Source organism: Chiloscyllium plagiosum, unplaced genomic scaffold (assembly GCF_037043375.1).
Source record: "Chiloscyllium plagiosum isolate Xiang-an unplaced genomic scaffold, Cpla_swu_hap1 HiC_scaffold_23, whole genome shotgun sequence".
Classification (NCBI taxonomy): domain Eukaryota; kingdom Metazoa; phylum Chordata; class Chondrichthyes; order Orectolobiformes; family Hemiscylliidae; genus Chiloscyllium; species Chiloscyllium plagiosum.
The window spans coordinates 4,577,106-4,599,956 of record NW_028270161.1 but is presented as its reverse complement, the minus strand read 5'-3'; the positions used below and the strand labels follow the sequence as shown (position 1 = coordinate 4,599,956).

Here is a 22,851-nt window from a genome sequence, read left to right as displayed (position 1 = left end):
ACAAAGACCCAGGATTCCTGCTAATTCTGTTCTTCTGTGACTGAGTTCGATGACCTCATCCACAGGAAAAGTTAATGCATTTTGTCAATCAATGGCGTTTTTACCCAGATCCATCCTATCTGATGTTTCTTTGTTGAAGTGCAGCACGGAACTCCGAGTAATAGAGAAAAAGCACACCACAGGTATCAAAATGCAACCTTTGATTAGATTTGTAATGACATCGGAACACTTAAAGGACAAGCAAACTCTATTGAACACAGGAAGTGCACTGAGCACTGGCAGAAAATAATACTTCACCTTGCAACCACTGAAGGACAAACTGATGTTTATTCACTTAACCCTTCTCCCCCTCCCCCAACCCTATCAAAGTTTGCAAAGTAACCAATTCTTGGTTATTTCTGTTGTGGAGGTGCCGGTGTTGGACTGGGATAGACAAAGTCAGAAGTTACACCAGGTTATAGTCCAAAAGGTTTACCTGAAATCACAAGCAATCCGGCTAACAAAGGGGATACGCTCGGAAAGCTTGTGATTTCAAATAAACCTGTTGGACTGTAACCTGGTGTCATGCAACTTCTGACCGTGCTATTTCTGATGAGGAAACTGATCAACCTCCAACACTACAGATTTCTACTTTTTATTTTTAGATGGATTTTAAATTTATTCTGAATTTTGCTTTCTCTCTGCACATGCTTAGTGCAATATTAAGTCACAGTCCATTTGCTGAGGGATGTATCTGTGTTAGGATGGAATGGTGCATACAGATGTGAAATGCTGTGCGCACTGTACATGTTAAGCAGGGTTCAACATTGATACTGCCCCGAAGTGGCACTGTCCAAGCCTTCAGCATCTGCCAGTAGGCCGTTAGGCAGTGTGCAAATGAGAAATCATTGTCATGGCAGCTGTCTGCAATCACGAAGGGTCCTGTTTGACCTCAACTTTATTGTCTATATGCAATAATGGAAATTAAATCTATGCTGCAGGTTAGCAATCCGAGCACACTCACTACATCAAGGGAGCTGCTGGTTCTGCAAGGAAAACTCGTGTATTTAGAACATAGAACAATACAGCACAGGAACAGGCCCTTCGGCCCACAATGTTGTGCCAAATGTAATGCCAAATTAAACCATTCCCTTCTGCCTGCCCTTGGTCCATATCCCTCCGTTCCTTGCATATCCATGTGCTTATCTAAAAGCCTCTTAAATGCCCCTGTCGTATCTGCCTCCACCCCTGGCAATGTGTTCCACACTCCTACCACTCTCTGTGTAAAAAACCTGCCCCTCACATCTCCTTTGAACTTTCCCCTCTCATCTTAAATACATGTCTCCTAGAACAAAGAACAAAGAAAATTACAGCACAGGCACAGGCCCTTCGGCCCTCCAAGCCTGCGCCGATCCAGATCCTCTATCTAAACCTGTCACCTATTTTCCTAAGGATCTGTATCCCTCTGCTCCCTGCCCATTCATGTATCTGTCTAGATACATCTTCAATAATGCTATCGTTCCCGCCTCTACCACCTCCACTGGCAACATGTTCCAGGTACCCACCACCTTCTCCGTAAAGAACTTTCCACGCATATCTCCCCTAAACCTTTCCCCTCTCACTTTGAACTCATGCCCCTGGTAATTGAGTTCCCCGCTCTGGGAAAAAAGTTTCTTGTTATCCACCCTATCTATACTTCTCATGATTTTGTAGACCTCAATCACGTTCCCCCTCAACCTCCATCTTTCTAATGAAAATAATCTTAATCTACTCAACCTCTCCTCATAGCCAGCACCCTCCATACCAGGCAACATTCTGGTGAACCCTCTCTAAAGTATCCACATCCTTTTGGTAATGTGGTGACCAGAACTGTACACAGTATTCCAAATGTAGCTGAACCAAAGTCCTATACAACACTAACATGGCCTGCTAACTCTTGTATTCAATATCCCGTTCAATGAAGGAAAGCATGCCGTATGCCTTCTTGACCACTCTACTGACCTGCACTGCCACCTTCAAGGAACAATGGACCTGAACACCCAGATCTCTCTGGAGATCATTTCTCCCCACGACTTCTTCATTTATTATACAGTTCCCTCTTGAATTGGATCTTCCAAAATATATCATCTTGCATTTGCCAGATTGAACTCCATCTGCCATTTCTCTGCCCAAATCTCCAATCTATCTGTATTCTGTTTTATTCTCTGACAGTCCCCTTCATTATCTGCTACTCCGCCAATCTTAGCGTCACCTGCAAACTTGCTAATCAGACCACCTATACCTTCCTCCAGATCATTTATGTATATCACAAACAACAGTGGTCCCAGCATGGATCCCCGTGGAAGCTCCCTTCTACGGCTACTCTCTGTCTCCTGTTGCCCAACCAGTTCTCTATCCATCTAGCTAGTACACACTGGACCCCATGTGACTTCACTTCCTTCATCAGCCTACCATGGGGAACCTTATCAAATGCCTTACTGAAGTCCTTGTATATGATATTAAAAGCCCTTCCCTCATCAATCAACTCTGTCATTTCCTCAGTGTACACATTTCAACTCTGGGAAAAGATTCTGACCGTCAACCCTATCCATGTATCTCATAACTTTATTCACTTCTATTTAGTAGCTTAAGAATTTTTTTTTGCATTCCACAGTTCCCTCCATTAACGGGGAAATTTCTTCACTCAGAGGCTTGTGATTCTTTGTGGAATTCACTATTCCCAGAGAATTAGGGATGCTCCATCACTCAGCTTTCTGGCTGCTGAGGGAGTTAATGAGATACGGAGATACTGCAGGATGGTGAGGTAAGTCCAGCCTGGATCTTGCTGCATGACAGAGTGTGCTCGGCAGAACAATTGTGCTGCTTCTCTCTCTCGCCTTCCCTATAACACGGCCTCTGACTGTCGAGAGTATAAAACACTGCTTCTTGTCTTCTCAACACACCTATTAACGATTTTCAGACTATTCTAACCCCAGGGCAAGGTCATCATCTGCAAATCCATATATGCACAATGACCGATAAGCATTTCCCCTCAGAAGAACACATGGGGTGTTGGTGGGAACAATGTTTAAGCTGATTTATATTTATATTTTCTGTATTAGGGAAGGGTGAGGCATACTTGCTTCATGTTATTGTTGTGTTTGTAGGCTTGATCCTGGAGGCCTGTGTGTTTGCATTTTTAATAAGCTTTTATAAGCCCTGCTGTACAGAGATGTGGGAAAATGGCGATTAAAAGTTGAAAAAAATCCTCCAATAGCAGCATCCAGTAACAGATCAAAAAGACAGAAGATTCCAGAAAGGTAGGTGCGCCAGAGTGTGGAGGCAGGACTCTCAAATAAGAAATCCTACAAAACCGCTGGAGACTGAGTCCAGGGAACCCGTCTGTTAGCTCTGAAATTAAAGTCACAGTGAGCTTCGTTTGCAAATTCTTTCAGGTGTTTCTTGGAGAGATCCCAGCTGAGAAGAAATTTCCAATGAATGAACAGAAATTCACCAGAAGGAAACCAGGTGCAGCTGTACCAGCCCAAGCAAGACGTGTTAGTGTGGACATAATGGAGACCCTTCACTGAGCTTTGGGTGATAATGCTCAGGTAAAAGGAATCATGTGAAGTTGAATCCTTTTCTGGTGCTTATAATGAAATCTTTCCAAGCTTTTTGCTGTAATACAGTTCATGTTTCCTTTCTCATAGAGTCATAGAGATGTACATCACAGAAGCACACCCTTCAGTCCAACTCGTCCATGCCAACCAGATATCCCAACCTAATCTAGTCACATTTGTCAGCACTTGGCCCATATCTCTCCAAACCTTTCCTATTCATATACCCACCCAGATGCCTTTTAAATGTTGTAATTGTACCAATTCCTCTGGCAGTTCAATCCATATACACACCACCCTCTGCATGAAAAAGTTGCCCCTTTTAAATATTTCCCCTCTCACTCTAAACTTATGCCCTCCAGTTCTGGACTCCCCTACCCCAGTGAAAAGATCATGTCTATTAACCCTATTCGTCCCCCTCATGAATTTATAAACCTCTATAAGATCACCCCTCAGCCTCCGACGCTCCAGGGAAAACAGCCCCAGCCTGTTCAGCCTCTCCCTTTCGCTCAAAACCTCCAACCTTGGCAACATCCTTGTCAATCTTTTCTGAACCCTTTCAGGTTTCAGATATGTTTTATTCTTTGTGTTAAAAGTACAATGGCAGCCTCTTGTGAATGTGTTCAGTAATTGACCTCTATGGCAAAAATAAATGGCAGGAAGGAGCTAACGAGCAAATTTTCATTTTGGGATCTGACCTGTTCTCTATTAACATCAGCAACAGTGTGAAAAGGCAGTTGACAGCTCAAAGTCAATTCTCTCCACAATCAAAATATTCAACCACTGGTGGCACTCAAACCAATTAAGAAAAGATTCAGCCAGGTTTCCACCTGCCTCAGTAAAGGGTTAGTCAGAAAATATTCAGAATAACTTTAACCATTGTCCCAGAATATTCACCTGAATCAGCTGCATTCTCAGTGCGATACTGCTTTGACTCCAGTTGCTAAAAATGTGTTGCTGGAAAAGCGCAGCAGGTCAGGCAGCATCCAAGGAGCAGGAGAATCGACGTTTCGGGCATGAGCCTGACTCCAGTAGGTCAACTATCAAAACATTCGATACAGTTGGCAATGTATCATTTCTACTGGGGTCTTTCCTTACCTGAGGAGGATTTCCTTATGGGAGGATTAATATTAGGGGCAGAAATTTAGAATAAAGCATTATCCATTGAAGGCAGAGAAAAGGAGAAGGGATTGTTAATGTTTTGATTTCCCTTCCCAGATACTAGGGAACAATGTATGTATCCAAGGTTGAGAAAGGAAAATTCTTGAATTCTTGAATGGTTTGAGTCCAGTATGACTCTTCTTAAGAATCCTTGGAAAAGACTTTTCTTCTGAAGAAGATTTAAACCATATTCAAAACATTAACTCTGTTTTTCTCTTAACAGACGCACTTTGTGTGATTGTTTCAGATTCTGTCCTCAGCCTTCTATCACAAAGAGCTGATGTCTATTACGTTGAAAAAGGAAGAACAACGAGAGGGGCATAGATTTAAAGTGATGTGCGCAAGAAGCAAGGGTGACGTAAGGGAAAGGTTTCTTTCACACAGTGAGTGGTTAGGGTGTGGAAAGCACTGCCTGGAAATGTGATGGAGGCAGGTTCAATTAAAGCATTCAAGAGAGGCACTGCATGGTTATTTCAATGAAATTAGCAAATCAGTGTGTATGGATAAAGGAAAGGGGTTGTCACTAGGTAATGATGCCTAGATTTGCACTGTAATAATTCCGCTCTTCAGTGAAGTTTGCAGAGATAATGAATAGGTATGAAATCAGCACCTTTGTTATGTCGTGCACAGAACAATCGTGACAGTATTACAAAGCTTTTTTTAAAGCTACATTAAAATGGTAAAAGATAAAGGCTGCCCAGTGTCGCTACTCAAGAATCACCTGCCTTCTCTCAAGGAGTAAAACACTCTATCAACTCAAGAGGAAACAAAATGGCACATTCCAAGCTGATGCTGTGTGATTTATATATATTTTACAATCATTTAGTTTCAAGTTTGGATTTTGAATGAGTGCAATATATCTGTGAATCTGAAGTGGTCGAATGATTAACTTGAAATCATTAATTATCATAGCATCCCTCAGTGTGGAAAGAGGCCATTCAGCCCATCAAGTCTGCACCAACCCTCGAAAGAGCATCCCAGCCTACCCACCCTCTCCCTGTAACCTCACAATTTCCCATGGCTAACACACCTAGCTTGCACATCCCTGGGCATTATGGGCAATTCAGCATAACCAATCCACCCTAACCTGTACATCTTTGGATTTTGGGAGGAAACTGGAACACCTGGAAGAAACCCACACAGACACGAGGAGAATGTGCAAACTCCACACAGACAGTCACCCAAGGCTGGAATCGAACCCGGGTCCCTGGCACTGTGAGGCCACAGTGCTAAGCACTGAGCCACCACATGTGTAGCCATGGTGGATTCTTTTAAAACACAGTATGAAGAGAGACTTCCCAGAGTGTAATGGGGTTTTGTATACATTTTGAGAGTTTACGAGTTTTGGAGCTTAGCAGAAACACAGGGCTTGAAAAGAAGTTTTTGCATTTCAGTTTAGTGGTTTTTGTTGAGATCTAGTCTCAAGCCAGATTTGTAATACAGTTGTTCCTGAGAAAGGAAAATAATTTAGGGTTGGTAAGAAAGAGATCTCAGTGTAAGGCATTTAATTTAAAAGTTCCAGCCCAGAAGTATTTAGTAATGCCCAGGAGGGGTTAGTTGAAGCTGAGAAGTCTAAACCCAGTTGTATGAAAGAAGGGGTTACATGTGAATTGTTGAATTTATTCTATTTTATCTTCATTTTGTTTGTGTAATTAACTTTTGTTTTATTATTAAGCCCAAACCAGCAGCATTGTGTTTTTGTATTTCAGTGAGAGAACCATTAAAACCAAAAAATAAAACAAATGTCATCCGTTGAGCCAGGATTTCAGTCTGGAATCTGCCTTGTTCAGTAGTAATGCCAGCTGGGATCTTAACATTAAACTCCATGCTCTTTCTTGAAACCAATTTAAAATGCTTAAGCAGATCCTATCAAAACCCTACGTGTGCAGCACATACATAAATAAAACCTGTTGATTGGTAATTGTGCTATTTTAACCTTCTCTTTAACCACAAAGATATTCGCAAATTCAAACTGAAAAGCGGCAACCAAAGGATGCCAACTGATGCAACCCACCATTTTCTTTGGAAAATGACGAGGCACTTCATACAAGCTTACATGGGTAATGTAGCCATATTGGTCAGTTGCTTTAAACTATAACAACAAAAGCTTGAAAGACGTAATTTCATCAGAGGATCCACACGGAGATCATTAGAATCCAGGAGACCAGCTGCAGTCAAGCAGCCAAAATAATGATAACAAATAACAATCCCTTGAAATAGGGGGCCCCCTTCCAATATGTTCCAACTTCATGTTTATAAGATATACAACTCCGGACAAGACAATTACAAGAAAACTCACAGCTCACAAGAAATCTCTGCTCTTCAAGTCATTCACTCCAGCTAAAGCATCAACTCAACTAAGAAACTGCAGACCTGCTACAAAGAAAAAGTATGAGACAAATTACTCCTTGTAACTTTCTTTCTTCTTTTGTATCTAATTTCTGTGTAGATGGTGTTGGTGGGTCAAGTGAGTGAGATGCTGTGATTTTGCTAACACCAAGGAAATAGGGAACAAGCAATTATCCTGCTTTAAAAGTTGGCAAAACCTTGCAGCTGGAATAATGCAAAAAAAAAGGATGACTCTGACACATCAGCTCTTCTCTTTGTCTTTCTCTTTATCACCTGTAAAAATATATACATTGGAGCAAAACCTTCAAATGTAGATGTGAATGTGAACATAAAGAGGTTTGGCAATTTCTGACTGCATTAACGATCAGATATTTATTTGTAGGTGTATGAATTTGTGAGTGAGTGTGGGCATTGTAATTGTGTGCGTGTGAATTTGACAGTGTGTGAATATATGAATCCGAGTTTGTGTGAGTTTGAGAGTCTGTGAATTTGCGAGGGTGTGAATTTATCAGTATGCGAATTTATGAGGGTGTGAATTTGCAAGGGCGCAAATTAGGGTGTGAATTTGTGAGGGTGTGTGTGTGAATTTGAGTGAATGAGTGTGAATTTGTGCAGGACTGTGTGTGAGAGTGTGTGTGAATGTCCTGACTGACCTTTAAACATGTCACCTTTAAAGAAAACCCCACTTCCAATGGGGCAGCGACTTTCCCATGGGTGGAGCCAGCTCATTAATGCTGGTGCAGGGTGGGGGGCATGGGGCAAACCCACATCACTCTCCCATAATCTTAGACCCCCTTCCTTTTCCCATCATTACCACTGATCGAGGGATGAGTTTACAACTGGTCCCAAGGAGAAACAGAAACAGCAACAAAGGAAGACAGAGGGATTTAAGAAGTATCAATGACTGAAGAAATAAATGCATGATATATATCTAAATGTGACTTATTCATTTCCTTCAGGCACAGCCAGAGTGGTAGGTTTTATCGTAATGGATTGATTTATTTATTGATTGATAAATTTATTATTGTCACATGTTAGATACAGTGAAAAGTTGTTTTGTGTACTATACAGGCAGATTGTACCATACACAGTGCATCAGGGTAACAGAACAGAGTGCAGAATACAGTGTTACAGCCACAGAGAAGGTGCAGAGAGAGATCATCATTAACATTTGAGAGGTCCATTCAAAAGTCTGATAACAGCGGGGAAGAAGCTGTTCTTGAATCTATTGGTACGTGTTTTTAAATTTTTCTATCTTCTGTCCAATGGAAGCAGGTGGACAAGAGTATCACCAGGTTGGGAGGGGTCGTTGATGATGTTGGCTGCTTTCCCAAGGCAGCAGGAAGTGTAGATGGAGCCAGTGGTTGGGAGGCTGGTTTGGGTGATGGACTGGGGTGGGTTCACAACTCTGTAGTTCTTTGTGGTCCTGGGCAGAGCAGTTGCCAAACCAAGCTGTGATGGGCTGCTTTCTATGGTGCATCTATAAAAAGTGGTAAGAGTTTTTGTTGACATGCTGCATTTCCTTAGCCTCCTGAGGAAGCAGAGATGTTGTTGTGCTGTCTTGACCATCATGTCAATGTGGGTGGACCAGGACAGATTGTGGGTGATGATCACTCCCAGGAACCTGACCCTCTCGACCATCTCCCCCTCAGCCCCACTGATACAGACAGGGGCGTGGTCTCCACTCCACTTCCTGAAGTTAATGACCAGCTCCTTCCTTTTGCTGACATTGAGGGAGAGAGTGTTGTCTCTACACCATGCCAAGCATTCCACCTCGATCCTGTATTCTGTTTGAGATCACACCTACAACACTGGTGTCATCAGCAAGTTTGTAAATGGAGCTGGGGCGAAATTTGGCTGCACAGTCATGAGTGTACAAGGATATAGTAAGGGGCTGAGTACGCAGTCTTGTAGGGTAATGGTGTTGAGGATTATGGCAGAGGACGTGTTGTTGCTTATCCTTACTGATTGTGGTCTGTGGGTCAGGAAATGGAGGATCCAGTTACAGAGGTGGGGAGCTCATTCCAATGTCTCAACATTTAGAGATGAATTTGTTTGTAAGTGTCTGAACTTTGCTTTCAACATGCCCAGTTTCCAGCCTCCCCCTTTAGCTAGCTTATACCCAGCTAAACTACCAGCTGCAACACTCTGTGAGCACAGTGTCCTTCCCCAACACTGGGATGCAGGCAGCACTGGGAAGGAGTCAGTCGCAGGAATATCTCTATCATCCAGATCAGAGCCCCCGGTGCATCCATTCTCAATCTTGGATATCCCACATACTGTGCTGACAATGCACGCTACGAGGAAACATTAATTTTTGTTAACTTTAGTTATTCAACCGCTTTTACCAGTCCATGAAACCTACACTGACCACCTTGTCACCCAAACATTTGGAAGAATTGTGAGCTGTTCTTGGGCGTGTGGCTGGGAATTGTACGTCCTCAAGATGCTGGCACAGTCACTGCTTCTTCCTGTAGCACCTTTTAATGTCTATCAAACTCAAATGACAAGTCAGTCTGTCTATCAGCTCTGCAGCTGTTGTGGGCAGAAACAGATGGCAGTTTAATAGGTACCTTGTTGTTGTCATATCTCTTACAGTAATGCATAATTCTACTGGGCTTCTTTTTAACTTGATCAACTGTCACCTTAAAGACTTTGGTCGTGTGCAAAGTGACTGGTGCCATCCCACCAGTTGGTGCAATGAGGTACCCACCAGCGCTGCATCACCAGGCACTTGTGAAAGAGTCACTTATCTCTATTCGTAACCACCCCAGTGATCTCACATCACAAAAAGCTCACCCCACACACTTCGCTGCCTTTCAACATTTATTAGCTGCAGATGTGAGAATCTGAACGGAATTAATTAAGTGGTCGTAGAGCTTTTTTATTTTCTCTTACATGACGTCATAAAACAATAAGCAAAAACAGCAACATTTTGTTTGCAAAATGATATTGTGTTGTCCATACGCAATCATGTTTTAATTCTGAGATTATCAAAACAACAATGAGCAAGATCTGCCGTATGACATCATGTGGATCTCCCAGTCGAAGCCAGCCACAGGCTGGAACAATGTCTTTGCTCCTTGCCATAACCAGACTGCCAGCCTTTGTCTTTGTACAAAAGACCTTCATCAGCTGGACAATTAAGAATTGGTTCTTCTAACAGCACAAAGGCACAGTTCATTCACCGGGGTAAGTAACACAGGGTTACTCAGCTAAGCCCTAATATCATTCGGTATGTTGTTTCTGTCAGAAACTTCTGCACACAGTCATGCCTGTGTGCGCGTGACACACACACACATATTATTAAGCTAGAGAGGGGTCAGAAAAGATTTACCAGAATGCTGCCAGGTATGGAGAGTTTGAGTTATGTGGAGAGGCTGGATAGGCTGGGACTTCTCTCACTGGAGCGGAGGAGTGACCTTATAGAGGTTCATAAAATATAGAGGGGCGTAGATAAGATGAGTAGCAAATGTCTTTTCCCTAGGATGGTGGATTTCAAAACTAGGGGGCCAATATTTAAGATGAGAGGAGAAAGATTTTAAAAAGACATTGGGGCAACTTCTTTTACACAGAGAGTGGGTTGCGTGTGGAATGAACTTCCTGAGAAAGTGGTGGATGTTGGTATAGTTATAACGTTTAAAAGACATTTGTATAAGTTCATGAGTAAGGAAGGTTTGGAGAGATATGGACCAAATGCAGGCAGCTGGGACTAGTTTAGTTTGGGATGTGTTCGGCATGGACTGGTTAGACTGAAGGGTCTGTTTCCATGCTGTACAACTCTGTAACACATACTCACACACACACACACATTACAGTACACTGAATCACGTACATACACAAACAAAACACTCTCAAACAGACACACACTTAAATACATACACAAAAAACACACACACAGACAAACATATACTCAAACAGCCAAAGTAGATCATAGAGATTTTATCTTCTCCACAAAAAATTAACCAAACCTTTCTAGCCATGTGTATATGGAAAGGTAGTTAAAGATTTTGACTGTAAATGCAAAGAACATTTCTGTAGCATTGCACCTCTTTTACACCGTGTTCTTGAGCTGCCTAATGAGCCTAGGCTGAGCATTCCCCTGAGAAATTATGACAGCTTCTGTGGGTGGCAAGCCCTGATCAACTCAGGGCTTCACTCATTTATTTACAAAAAGCCACAAAAACCTCATCACTGTGTATTACCTGAAGAGGTCCAAAAGCAAAATGAGGGGTTTGCATCATGCACAACAAACCCAGGATGTTGCTGAACAGCAAAATACAAGACAAATCTTCAAAGAGATGGTGTGAAATCACAGCAGTGCAGAATGTGTCAGTTCAGCAGAATCACTTACCGTGAGTAAACTGAAAGTAGGCTCAGCAGCAAGTTGCACAGCCATGGTCCTCTGCTCCAACTGAGATATGTGCAAACCCCCTCACGTTAAGCAAGTTTCTGACCTTCCTGTTTTCCTGTTGAAGAGCATCCATGCACCTAGAATCAGCAACAGAAAACAAAAAAATGGGACATGCCAGAACAATGCTTAAATACAGCCTGCAATCAGCTGTGCAACAGAAAATAAATGCAGCACAGAGAGGGAGGGATTGGTGGTGGTGGTGGAGGGAGGAGGGGGGAAGTGGGAGAGAGAAAAGCTTAATTAGATAAAAAAATAAAAGAACAGTGACTACGTCTCTTAGCTCAACCTTGAAGCAGTGGTTTCAGAGAAGATTCTAAAGACAGCAGCAAGGTATCAGCAAAACGCAACACCAGCTATTCAGCAGCAATGAGACAGCAGCTACCATGCTCCTAGCAGTGTGTGGTCTAAGCAAACAGCTCCACATACGCGTTAACCCTCTGATCTCTCGCCACATCAAACTCTCCCAATGTTAACACCAGAAAATGTGAAGAGGGATAGCATGTCAACGGAGCTCTGTCCTTGTTCCTTTTCCCAACTATGGTGCACACTGGAGAACTTTTCAACTTACCAGAAAGACGTTGTAGATTAGATTCCCTACAGTGTGGAAACAGGTCCTTCGGCCCAACCAGTCCACACCAACCCTCCAAAGAGTAACCCACCCAGACCCATTTCCCTCTGACCAATGCACCTAACACTACAGGCAATTTAGCATGGCCAATTTACCTCACTCGCACATCTTTGGACTGTGGGAGGAAACCGGAGCACCTGGAGGAAACCCACACAGACACAGGGAGAATGTGCAAACTCTCCCAAGGGTGGAATCAAACCTGGGACCCTGATGCTGTGAGGCAGCAGTGCTAACCACTGAGCCACCGTGCCACCCCAAGATGGGTAGACGGGTTAATCTCAGAAACCGAGGCCCTCTGTGTGATTATCCATTGATTGTAATTAATACAAATTGGGTTCAGGACTCTTCACTTGAGTGAACTCGCCAAAATTGGACTGTTAGGCCTAATGGTAAAGTGACCACAGTCCCACTCTCTCAGTACACAGAAGTATCTGGTGATAGTTTCAGGGTTAGGGGAGGGGAAGAGGTTGAGTAGGAGAATCCTTCATGGTGACCTCAGCCGGTGCGGGAATCGACCCCAGGCTGTTAGCATCACACTGCATCACAACCCAGCCACTGGGTGGACCAAGCTAACTGAGCCCCCTCGTCAACTCAACATCCTGTGGAACTGCCAATTCTACTGGAGCCCCCAGAGATTTTGTGGAATACACATGATGAACTTTGAGAATAGCCACTCGACGTCTGTTGCAGATCCGAGCAGAGGCTCTTCAAAGCCAACGGATTAATTAGCGGGTTTCACCATAATTAAAAACAGTGATATCGTAAGTTACTGGACATTTGAAACAGACAGCAATCTGTAATAGGTTTATACATCAGCCTGGCTACAACACATTACCACTGATGATGTCAATATTTCCATGGACCATTCGCAGGCTGTCGTAAGAACTAGGTAATTTGGAAGTTTTGAACAGTCGATGAAATGTTTAGATCTCGAATGAGCTGAACAATAATAAATCTTGTTTAACAAACAGCTGGTGTGATAGTTCAGCCAGTTCCATTTATTTAACTGTTTCAATTGATTCCCTTCTCAGTGCAATGGATGGGGAGACCGAGTTACAGCGCAATGGAAGGGGAGACTGAGTTACAGCGCAATGGATGGGGAGACTGAGTTACAGCGCAATGGATGGGGAGACCGAGTTACAGTGCAATGGAAGGGGAGACTGAGTTACAGCGCAATGGAAGGGGAGACTGAGTTACAGCGCAATGGAAGGGGAGACTGAGTTACAGCGCAATGGAAGGGGAGACTGAGTTACAGCGCAATGGAAGGGGAGACTGAGTTACAGCGCAATGGAAGGGGAGACTGAGTTACAGCGCAATGGAAGGGGAGACTGAGTTACAGCGCAATGGAAGGGGAGACTGAGTTACAGCGCAATGGAAGGGGAGACTGAGTTACAGCGCAATGGAAGGGGAGACTGAGTTACAGCGCAATGGAAGGGGAGACTGAGTTACAGCGCAATGGATGGGGAGACCGAGTTACAGCACAATGGAAGGGGAGACCGAGTTACAGCGCAATGGATGGGGAGACCGAGTTACAGCGCAATGGATGGGGAGACCGAGTTACAGCGCAATGGAAGGGGAGACCGAGTTACAGCGCAATGGAAGGGGAGACTGAGTTACAGCACAATGGAAGGGGAGACTGAGTTACAGCGCAATGGAAGGGGAGACTGAGTTACAGCGCAATGGATGGGGAGACTGAGTTACAGTACAATGGAAGGGGAGACTGAGTTACAGCGCAATGGAAGGGGGCTCAGTTACAGCGCAATGGAAGGGGAGACTGAGTTACAGCGCAATGGAAGGGGAGACCGAGTTACAGCACAATGGATGGGGAGACCGAGTTACAGCGCAATGGAAGGGGAGACCGAGTTACAGCGCAATGGAAGGGGGCTCAGTTACAGCGCAATGGAAGGGGAGATTGAGTTACAGCACAATGGATGGGGAGACCGAGTTACAGCACAATGGAAGGGGAGGCGGAGTTACAGCACAATGGATGGGGAGACCGAGTTACAGCGCAATGGATGGGGAGACCGAGTTACAGCGCAATGGAAGGGGAGACTGAGTTACAGCGCAATGGAAGGGGAGACCGAGTTACAGCGCAATGGAAGGGGAGACCGAGTTACAGCGCAATGGAAGGGGAGACTGAGTTACAGCGCAATGGAAGGGGGCTGAGTTACAGCGCAATGGAAGGGGGCTGAGTTACAGCGCAATGGAAGGGGAGACCGAGTTACAGCGCAATGGAAGGGGAGACCGAGTTACAGCGCAATGGATGGGGAGACCGAATTACAGCGCAATGGAAGGGGAGACTGAGTTACAGCGCAATGGAAGGGGAGACTGAGTTACAGCGCAATGGATGGGGAGACCGAGTTACAGCGCAATGGAAGGGGAGACCGAGTTACAGCGCAATGGATGGGGAGACCGAGTTACAGCGCAATGGAAGGGGAGACTGAGTTACAGCGCAATGGAAGGGGAGACTGAGTTACAGCGCAATGGATGGGGAGACTGAGTTACAGCGCAATGGAAGGGGAGACCGAGTTACAGCGCAATGGAAGGGGAGACTGAGTTACAGCGCAATGGAAGGGGAGACTGAGTTACAGCGCAATGGAAGGGGAGACTGAGTTACAGCGCAATGGAAGGGGAGACTGAGTTACAGCGCAATGGATGGGGAGACCGAGTTACAGCGCAATGGAAGGGGAGACCGAGTTACAGCGCAATGGAAGGGGAGACTGAGTTACAGCGCAATGGAAGGGGGCTGAGTTACAGCGCAATGGAAGGGGAGACCGAGTTACAGCACAATGGAAGGGGAGACCGAGTTACAGCACAATGGAAGGGGAGACTGAGTTACAGCACAATGGAAGGGGAGACTGAGTTACAGCGCAATGGATGGGGAGACCGAGTTACAGCGCAATGGAAGGGGAGACTGAGTTACAGCGCAATGGAAGGGGAGACCGAGTTACAGCGCAATGGAAGGGGAGACCGAGTTACAGCGCAATGGATGGGGAGACTGAGTTACAGCGCAATGGAAGGGGAGACCGAGTTACAGCGTAATGGAAGGGGAGACTGAGTTACAGCGCAATGGAAGGGGAGACTGAGTTACAGCGCAATGGAAGGGGAGACTGAGTTACAGCGCAATGGAAGGGGAGACCGAGTTACAGCACAATGGAAGGGGAGACTGAGTTACAGCGCAATGGAAGGGGAGACTGAGTTACAGCGCAATGGAAGGGGAGACTGAGTTACAGCGCAATGGAAGGGGAGGCGGAGTTACAGCACAATGGAAGGGGAGACCGAGTTACAGCGCAATGGAAGGGGAGGCCGAGTTACAGCGCAATGGAAGGGGAGACCGAGTTACAGCGCAATGGAAGGGGAGACCGAGTTACAGCGCAATGGAAGGGGAGACCGAGTTACAGCGCAATGGAAGGGGAGACCGAATTACAGCACAATGGAAGGGGAGACTGAGTTACAGCGCAATGGAAGGGGAGACTGAGTTACAGCGCAATGGAAGGGGAGACTGAGTTACAGCACAACAGAAACCTGTGGCCTTTTGTTTTGGATTCCCCCACCCCAGGGAAAAGTCGTTGCCTGTTTACCTTTCCATGCCCCTCATCACCTAATAAACATCTATAAGGTCACCCCTCATCCTTCAAAGCTTCAGGGAAAATAGCCCCAGCTCATTCAGCCTCTCCCTTTAGCTCAAACCCTGCAGCCCACATTTAAGACAGAGATGAGGAGGAATTTCTTCTTTCAGAGGGGAGTGAATTTGTGGAATTCTTTACCACAGAAGGCTATCAAGACTGGGTTACGTCTATTCAAGATGTGGAGCAGATGTTAGACTGAGGTGTACAAAGTCAGAAGTCACTCAACACCAGGTTATAGTCCAATAGGTTTATTTGAAATCACAAGGTTTTGGAGGGCTGTCCCGAAAGTTTGTGATTTCAAATAAATCTATTGGACTATAATCTGGTGTTGTGTGATTTAAATCTATTTAAAGCTGAGATACACAGATTTTTAATTAGTAAGTGAGTCAAGGGTAATGGGGAAAAGGCAAGAAGGTGGAGTTGGGGATTATCAGATCAGCCAATGAGCTCGTTGAAGGGTGGAACAGACTCAATGGGCTGAATGGCCTCGTTCTCCTGTGTCTCGTGACCTTTTGGAATGACCCCTTTTCCAAATGGACTGGTAACAAGAGGCTCTCTACCACCTTGTCTAAATTATAATTCAGAGCACCATTATAGGGAAGGTCTGAGCATTTTCATAACGCTTTTAAGAAATCAGGTTTTTTCCTGTCAATACTAGTGAGAACGCGTTTCCTGCTCACTGCAGAGTCAGTCTGTTCTTGGCAGTTACCAGGAAAGAGGAATGGGTTAGTCAGAGGATTAAAGCGGAAAAAGAGCATGAGTAGCAGTGGGGGTGGAAGAGGCAGCCAAGTGTAAGGCCAGTTCTCACTGTAACCCCTCTGGTTGGCTGCCCAGGTGTAAGGCCCAGCCCTGCGTCACAGAGACCCCCTACTCCCTGGAATGTCTCTCCAGACCTTCACATCTTCCAGATATTCCAAAGCTCTTTCCAACTACAGAATCCCACCGAGGCAAACATGACATTTGAATTCAATCAAAATGTAGAACTAAGAGTCTATTAATGATTGTCAGAAAACCTATCTGGTTCATTAATGTCCTTTAGGGAAGGAAATCGTCTGTCCTTACCTGATCTTGCCTATGTATGACTCCAGACCCACAGCAATGTGGTTGACTCATAACTGCAGTCTGGGAAATTAGGGATGGGCAATAAATGCTGATTTGACCAGTGACACCCTCTTCTCGTGAACTGGCATTAAAAAAAACATAAATTATCCTCAACATGTAGTCAGAGGGTTTATTTGTTTAGGACAGAGGGGCAGAATTGACGGATCTCAGATGGAGAGCCAATGGGAATGTTCACCACAACCTGTGCCCATCAGGCCCCAGCATCAAGCACATCCCCCCGCCTCCCCAAAGCTGCTGGCCAATCAGATGCTGACAGCTGTGTGTGAGCACCACTGGGAGCTGGTGGCTGCTGCCAGTACTACACGCATTGGAGGCTTCAGGTCAGGGCTAAGTGTAGAGTTGTTCAACAGGGACATTTGCAGTTTGTGCTCCTGTGTGTCCACCGCCAGTAGTGAACAGCCAACAAGGCTGTAATACTGATGACTCCGCACATACCCCAAGGGGTAGGGGTGCAATACCAATGTCCCTGGTTGAAAGAATACAAAATGGGTTCTTCCTATTGGTCAAGAACTGCAAACATTTGGTGAGAGGCTGTGAGTTGTGTTGACCACACGTACAGATCCCTGGGCGAAAGACTGCAAAAGCAGCCTGAAGTAAGGCCAATAATCAGCAACGTGTCACTGGCATCTTTGTAATTGCCAAAGAGATAGCATTCATCTCAGGGCACTTGCTGGGGCCATTCATCAGGAGCAGGTGTTACTCGGACAGCATTTGCTAGAAGTTAGCCTTTGTGTGAATCATTGCCAGGTGAGCGATTCTCTCTTATGGGTTGGGGATTGCTGTAAGAATCCAGTGTAATCCAGTATAAGGGACCAAAGGCAATTCCCTTAAGAGAATGTGAATAGACTTTGTTAGAAAAATTAACTCTACAAGAGACAAAGACAGAGTGAGAAGGAGAGAAAGAGGGAGGGAGACAGAAGAGAAGAGCAGAGAGACGGGGAAGAGAATGAGGGACAGAAGGGTCCATTAGAGTTGATGTCTTAACATGTTAATGGTTTCTACGGACATTAAGAATTAAGTTGACTGACTTAAAATCTCATTGGACATTGTAAGCGTCAGATCTTCAAGAAACCAAAATGAGAGGAGCCCTGCATTCCTGGAAACCGCAGAAAGACAGACTAACACACACTGAACGTATTCATTAATCTTTGTGTCCAACAAAACTTTTTAGTTTGCATTCTCAGTTAGTGACTGTCCTTTCTTTCTTCGAGAAGAGCTGCCTTGCTCTGAGCGGGGTTGGTATTGAGAGGCCAGGAGATTGTCCATCCTCCACCTGAATGCCAATGTTCTTGTTGAGTAGTGGAGCAGGCTCACTGGGCCAGTACTCTGCTCCTGTTTCCTGTGTTATCAATTCTCATCTGGCCACCTTCCATCTCTGCACCAATGTCCACTCATTCAACCCCTCTGTTGCTCACACGCTGTCCCCCATCGAATGAAAAAAAACCTTCAAAATCTACATGACTCCCTATTAAAACATTAAACTTAAGATACATGTAAAAGGGTGGCATGGAGGCTCAGTGGTTAGCACTACTGACTCTCAGTGCCAGGGACCCAGGTTCGATTCCACCCTTGAGCGACTGTCTGTGTGGAGTTTGCACATTCTCCCCGTGTCTGCGTGGGTTTCCTTCAGGTGCTCCAGTTTCCTCTCACAGTCCAAAAATGTTCAGGTTAGATGAATTGGCCATGCTAACATTGTCCATAGAGTTAAGTAGGGGAATGGGTCTGGGTGGGTTACTCTTCAGAGGGTCAGTGTGAACTTGTAGGGCTGAATGGCCTGTTTCCACTCTGTAGGGATTCTATGATTCTTCTATGAAAATTCCACATCAAAATTCCATGTCTGAACAATATCTTACAGCACACAGACTGGCCAACAGGAGGATTTCAGGTTTGTATGCAGTTTGTGTGGTCGCTTGACTGGACACACTTGTGATTGAAAATAACACACAACAGACTCTTACTTGATTGAGGGAAACAAGGCACCCTCTGGCTTTATACAATCTGTAGCCAGCAACAGTTATTATAGATACCCACCTTCCAACACAGCCTGAAGGTATTCTGTAAAGTTAGCATTAGCATTGTCAAAAGGTTATTTAAACGTCAAATCCAGAGATCACATTTAGGTCAATTTTATAATTAATGCAGAGAAATATAAAACAATGATAAACATGCAAAAATAATAGAAAGAAAGACTAAAATGTATGAAAGCTCAAGTGAAACTTCACCAGGATCACTGCAGCCACTGGCATCAATTCACCCAGCAGCCATGACCTCGTCCTGATTGGCCATCCCTAGACTGACTACTCTTCAACTAGCCCAAGAAACCTTCCAAATACCTCTCTTGGTTCACTGGAAGGAAGTCAATGTTTTCACTGGACATTCAATATAATATATCTGTAAACTCAACCATACCCAACTCTGGATATCAACAATAACTCAATCATAGCTCAACTGTATTTCATCCGTAACAACCCCCCCTTCTACATAGCTATGGAGAAGGAGAGAAGCAGGCAAAATGGGTGGATATTTAATTGGGGAAAAGGAAACTATGATGCTATCAGACGTGAGTTGAGAAGCATGGACTGGGAGTAATTGTTCCATGGAAAGGGCACTATAGACATGTGGAGACGGTTTAAGGAACAGTTGTTGCGAGTGATGCATAAATGTGTTCCTCTGAGACAGACAGGAAGGGGTAAGATAAAGGAACCTTGGATGACAAGAGCGGTGGAGCTTCTCGTCAAAAGAAAGAAGGCAGCTTACGTAAGGTAGAGGAAGCTAGGGTCTTGCTCAGCTCTAGAGGATTCCTGAAGAAGGGCTTATGCCAGAAACGTCGATTCTCCTGTTCCTTGGATGCTGCCTGACCTGCTGCGCTTTTCCAGCAACACATTTTCAGCTCCAGAGGATTACAGGCAGGCGAGGAACGAGCTCAAAAATGGTCTGAGGAGAGCCAGGAGGGGGCACAAAAAAGGCTTGGCGGGAAGGATTAGGGAGAATCCAAAGGCATTTTTCACATATGCGAGGACTAAGAGAATGATCAAAGAAAGAGTAGGGCCGATCAGGGATAGCATAGGGAACTTGTGTATAGAGTCTGAAGAGGTAGGGGAAGCCCTAAATGAGTTTTTTGCTTCTGTCTTTACTAAAGAAAAGGACCTTGTAGTGAATGAAACCTTTGAGGAACAGGTAAGCATGCTGGAACAGATAGAGATTGAAGAAGCCGATGTGTTGAAAATTTTGACAAACATTAAGATTGACAAGTCGCCAGGGCCAGACCAGATTTGTCCTCGGCTGCTTTGGGAAGCGAGAAAGATGATTGCTTCGCCGCTTGCAATCCCTGGCAATTACAGATCAGTCAGTCTCACGTCTGTCGTCTGCAAGGTGTTAGAAAGGATTCTGAGGGATAGGATTTATGACCATCTGGAAGAGCATGGCTTGATTAAATGTAGTCAGCATGGCTTTGTGAGGGGCAGGTCATGCCTCACAAATCTTATCGAGTTCTTTGAGGATGTTACTAGTCAAGCTGATCAAGGTCGAGCCGTGGATGTGGTGTATATGGACTTCAGCAAGGCATTTGATAAGGTTCCCGATGGTAGGCTCGTTCAGAAGGTCAGGAGGAATGGGATACAGGGAAATTTAGTTGTCTGGATACAGAATTGGCTGGTCGACAGAAGACGGCGAGTGGTAGTGGAAGGAAAGTATTCTGCCTGGAAGTCAGTGGTGAGTGGTGTTCCACAGGACTCTGTTCTTGGGCCTCTACTCTTTGTAATTTTTATTAATGACTTGGATGAGGAGATTGAAGGATGGGTTAGCATGTTTGCAGACGACACAAAGGTTGGAGGTGTCATTGACAGTATAGAGGGCTGTTGTAGGCTGCAGCGTGACATTGACAGGATGCAGAGATGGGCTGAGAGGTGGCAGATAGAGTTCAACCTGGATAAATGCAAGGTGATGCATTTTGGAAGGTCGAATTTGAAAGCTGAGTACAGGATTAAGGTTAAGATTCTTGGCAGTATGGAGGAACAGAGGGATCTTGGTGTGCAGGTACATAGATCCCTTAAAATGGCCACCCAAGTGGACAGGGTTGTTAAGAAAGCATATGGTATTTTGGCTTTCATTAACAGGGGGATTGAGTTTAAGAGCCGTGAGATCTTGTTGCAGCTCTATAAAACTTTGGTTAGACCGCATTTGGAATACTGCGTCCAGTTCTGGTCGCCCTATTATAGGAAAGATGTGGATGATTTGGAGAGGGTTCAGAGGAGGTTTACCAGGATGCTGCCTGGATTAGAGGACTTATCTTATGAAGAGAGGTTGACTGAGCTCGGACTTTTCTCATTGGAAAAAAGAAGGAAGAGAGGGGACCTAATTGAGGTGTACAAGATAATGAGAGGCATAGATAGAGTTGATAGCCAGAAACTTTTTCCCAGGGCAGAAATTGTTAACACGAGGGGTCATAGTTTTAAGCTGGTTGGCGGAAAGTATAGAGGGGATGTCAGAGGCGGGTTCTTTACGCAGGGAGTTGAGAGAGCATGGAATGCATTGCCAGCAGCAGTTGTGGAAGCGAGATCATTGGGGATATTTAAGAGACTGCTGGACATGCATATGGTCACAGAAATTTGAGAGTTCATACATTAGGTTTACCTCACATGAGGATCAATGGTCGGCACAACATCGTGGGCTGAAGGGCTCGTTCTGTGCTGTACTGTTCTATGTTCTAACCATTACAACATTTTTACTTCAGTAAAAACAATGAGGTCTTGTTATTGGCTAATAAAAATCTTTTTTGATTCACTCTGAAACTGAAAGAACATGTTGCCACAATTTATTTATACAGTGTTAAAGTCATAGAGGGTTATGTTCCCTATGGTAGGGTTCTTCAACAGGGTTAAAATACTTAGAAATCTGTGCTACTGCTCTATTGCTCATCGACACACATCTCCTCCAAACCACCATCCAAAAGTAGTGTTGGTTTTCATATTTACACTGACAACACTGACTCTATTACACGACCTCTCCCTCTCTGCCCCCCTTCTCTCTCCCCCCTGCTCCCCCTCCCCACTCTCTAGAGTCATAGAGTCATACAGTATGGAAACAGACCCTTCAATCCAACCTGTCCACGCCGACCAGATATCCCAATCCAATCTAGTCCCACCTGCCAGCACCCGGCCCACATCCCTCCAAACCCTTCCTATTCATATACCCATCCAAATGCCTCTTAAATGCTGCAATTGTACCAGCCTCCACCACATCCTCTGGCAGCTCATTCCATACACGTACCACCCTCTGTGTGAAAACGTTGCCCCTTAGGTCTCTTTTATATCTTTCCCCTCTCACCCTAAACCTATGCCCTCTAGTTCTGGACTCCCCGACTCCAGGAAAAGACTTTGTCTATTTATCCTATCTATGCTCGTCATAATTTTGTAAACCTCTATAAGGTCACCCCTCAGCCTCCGACGCTCCAGGGAAAACAGCCCCAGCCTGTTCAGCCTCTCCCTGTAGCTCAGATCCTCTAACCCTGGCAACAACCTTGTAAATCTTTTCTGAACCCTTTCAAGTTTCACAACATCTTTCCGATAGGAAGGAGACCAGAATTGCACGTAATATTCCAACACTGGCCTAACCAATGTCCTGTACAGCCGCAACATGACCTCCCAACTCCTGTACTCAATACTCTGACCAATAAAGGAAAGCATACCAAACGCCACCTTCACTATCCGATCTACCTGCGACTCCACTTTCAAGGAGCTATGAACCTGCACTCCAAGGTCTCTTTGTTCAGCAACACTCCCTAGGACCTTGCCATTAAGTGTACAAGTCCTGCTAAGATTTGCTTTCCCAAAATGCAGCACCTCACATTTATCTGAATTAAACTCCATCTGCCACTTCTCAGCCCATTGGCCCATCTGGTCAAGATACTGTTGTAATCTGAGGTAACCCTCTTCGCTGTCCACTACACCTCCAATTTTGGAGTCATCTGCAAAC

General features: G+C 44.9%; 1 protein-coding gene across 1 annotated transcript in view; it reads right to left on the bottom strand.

Moving 5' to 3' along the window:
* Window positions 1–22,851, bottom strand: part of frmd4a (FERM domain containing 4A) — a 765,730-nt gene that overhangs the window by 689,367 nt on the left and 53,512 nt on the right. Inside the window, exon 2 of the mRNA XM_043714187.2 lies at window positions 11,440–11,576. Within this exon, the coding sequence (XP_043570122.1) occupies window positions 11,440–11,484 (45 nt within the window). The 5' untranslated portion in view covers window positions 11,485–11,576. The remainder of the gene's footprint in view (window positions 1–11,439; window positions 11,577–22,851) is intronic.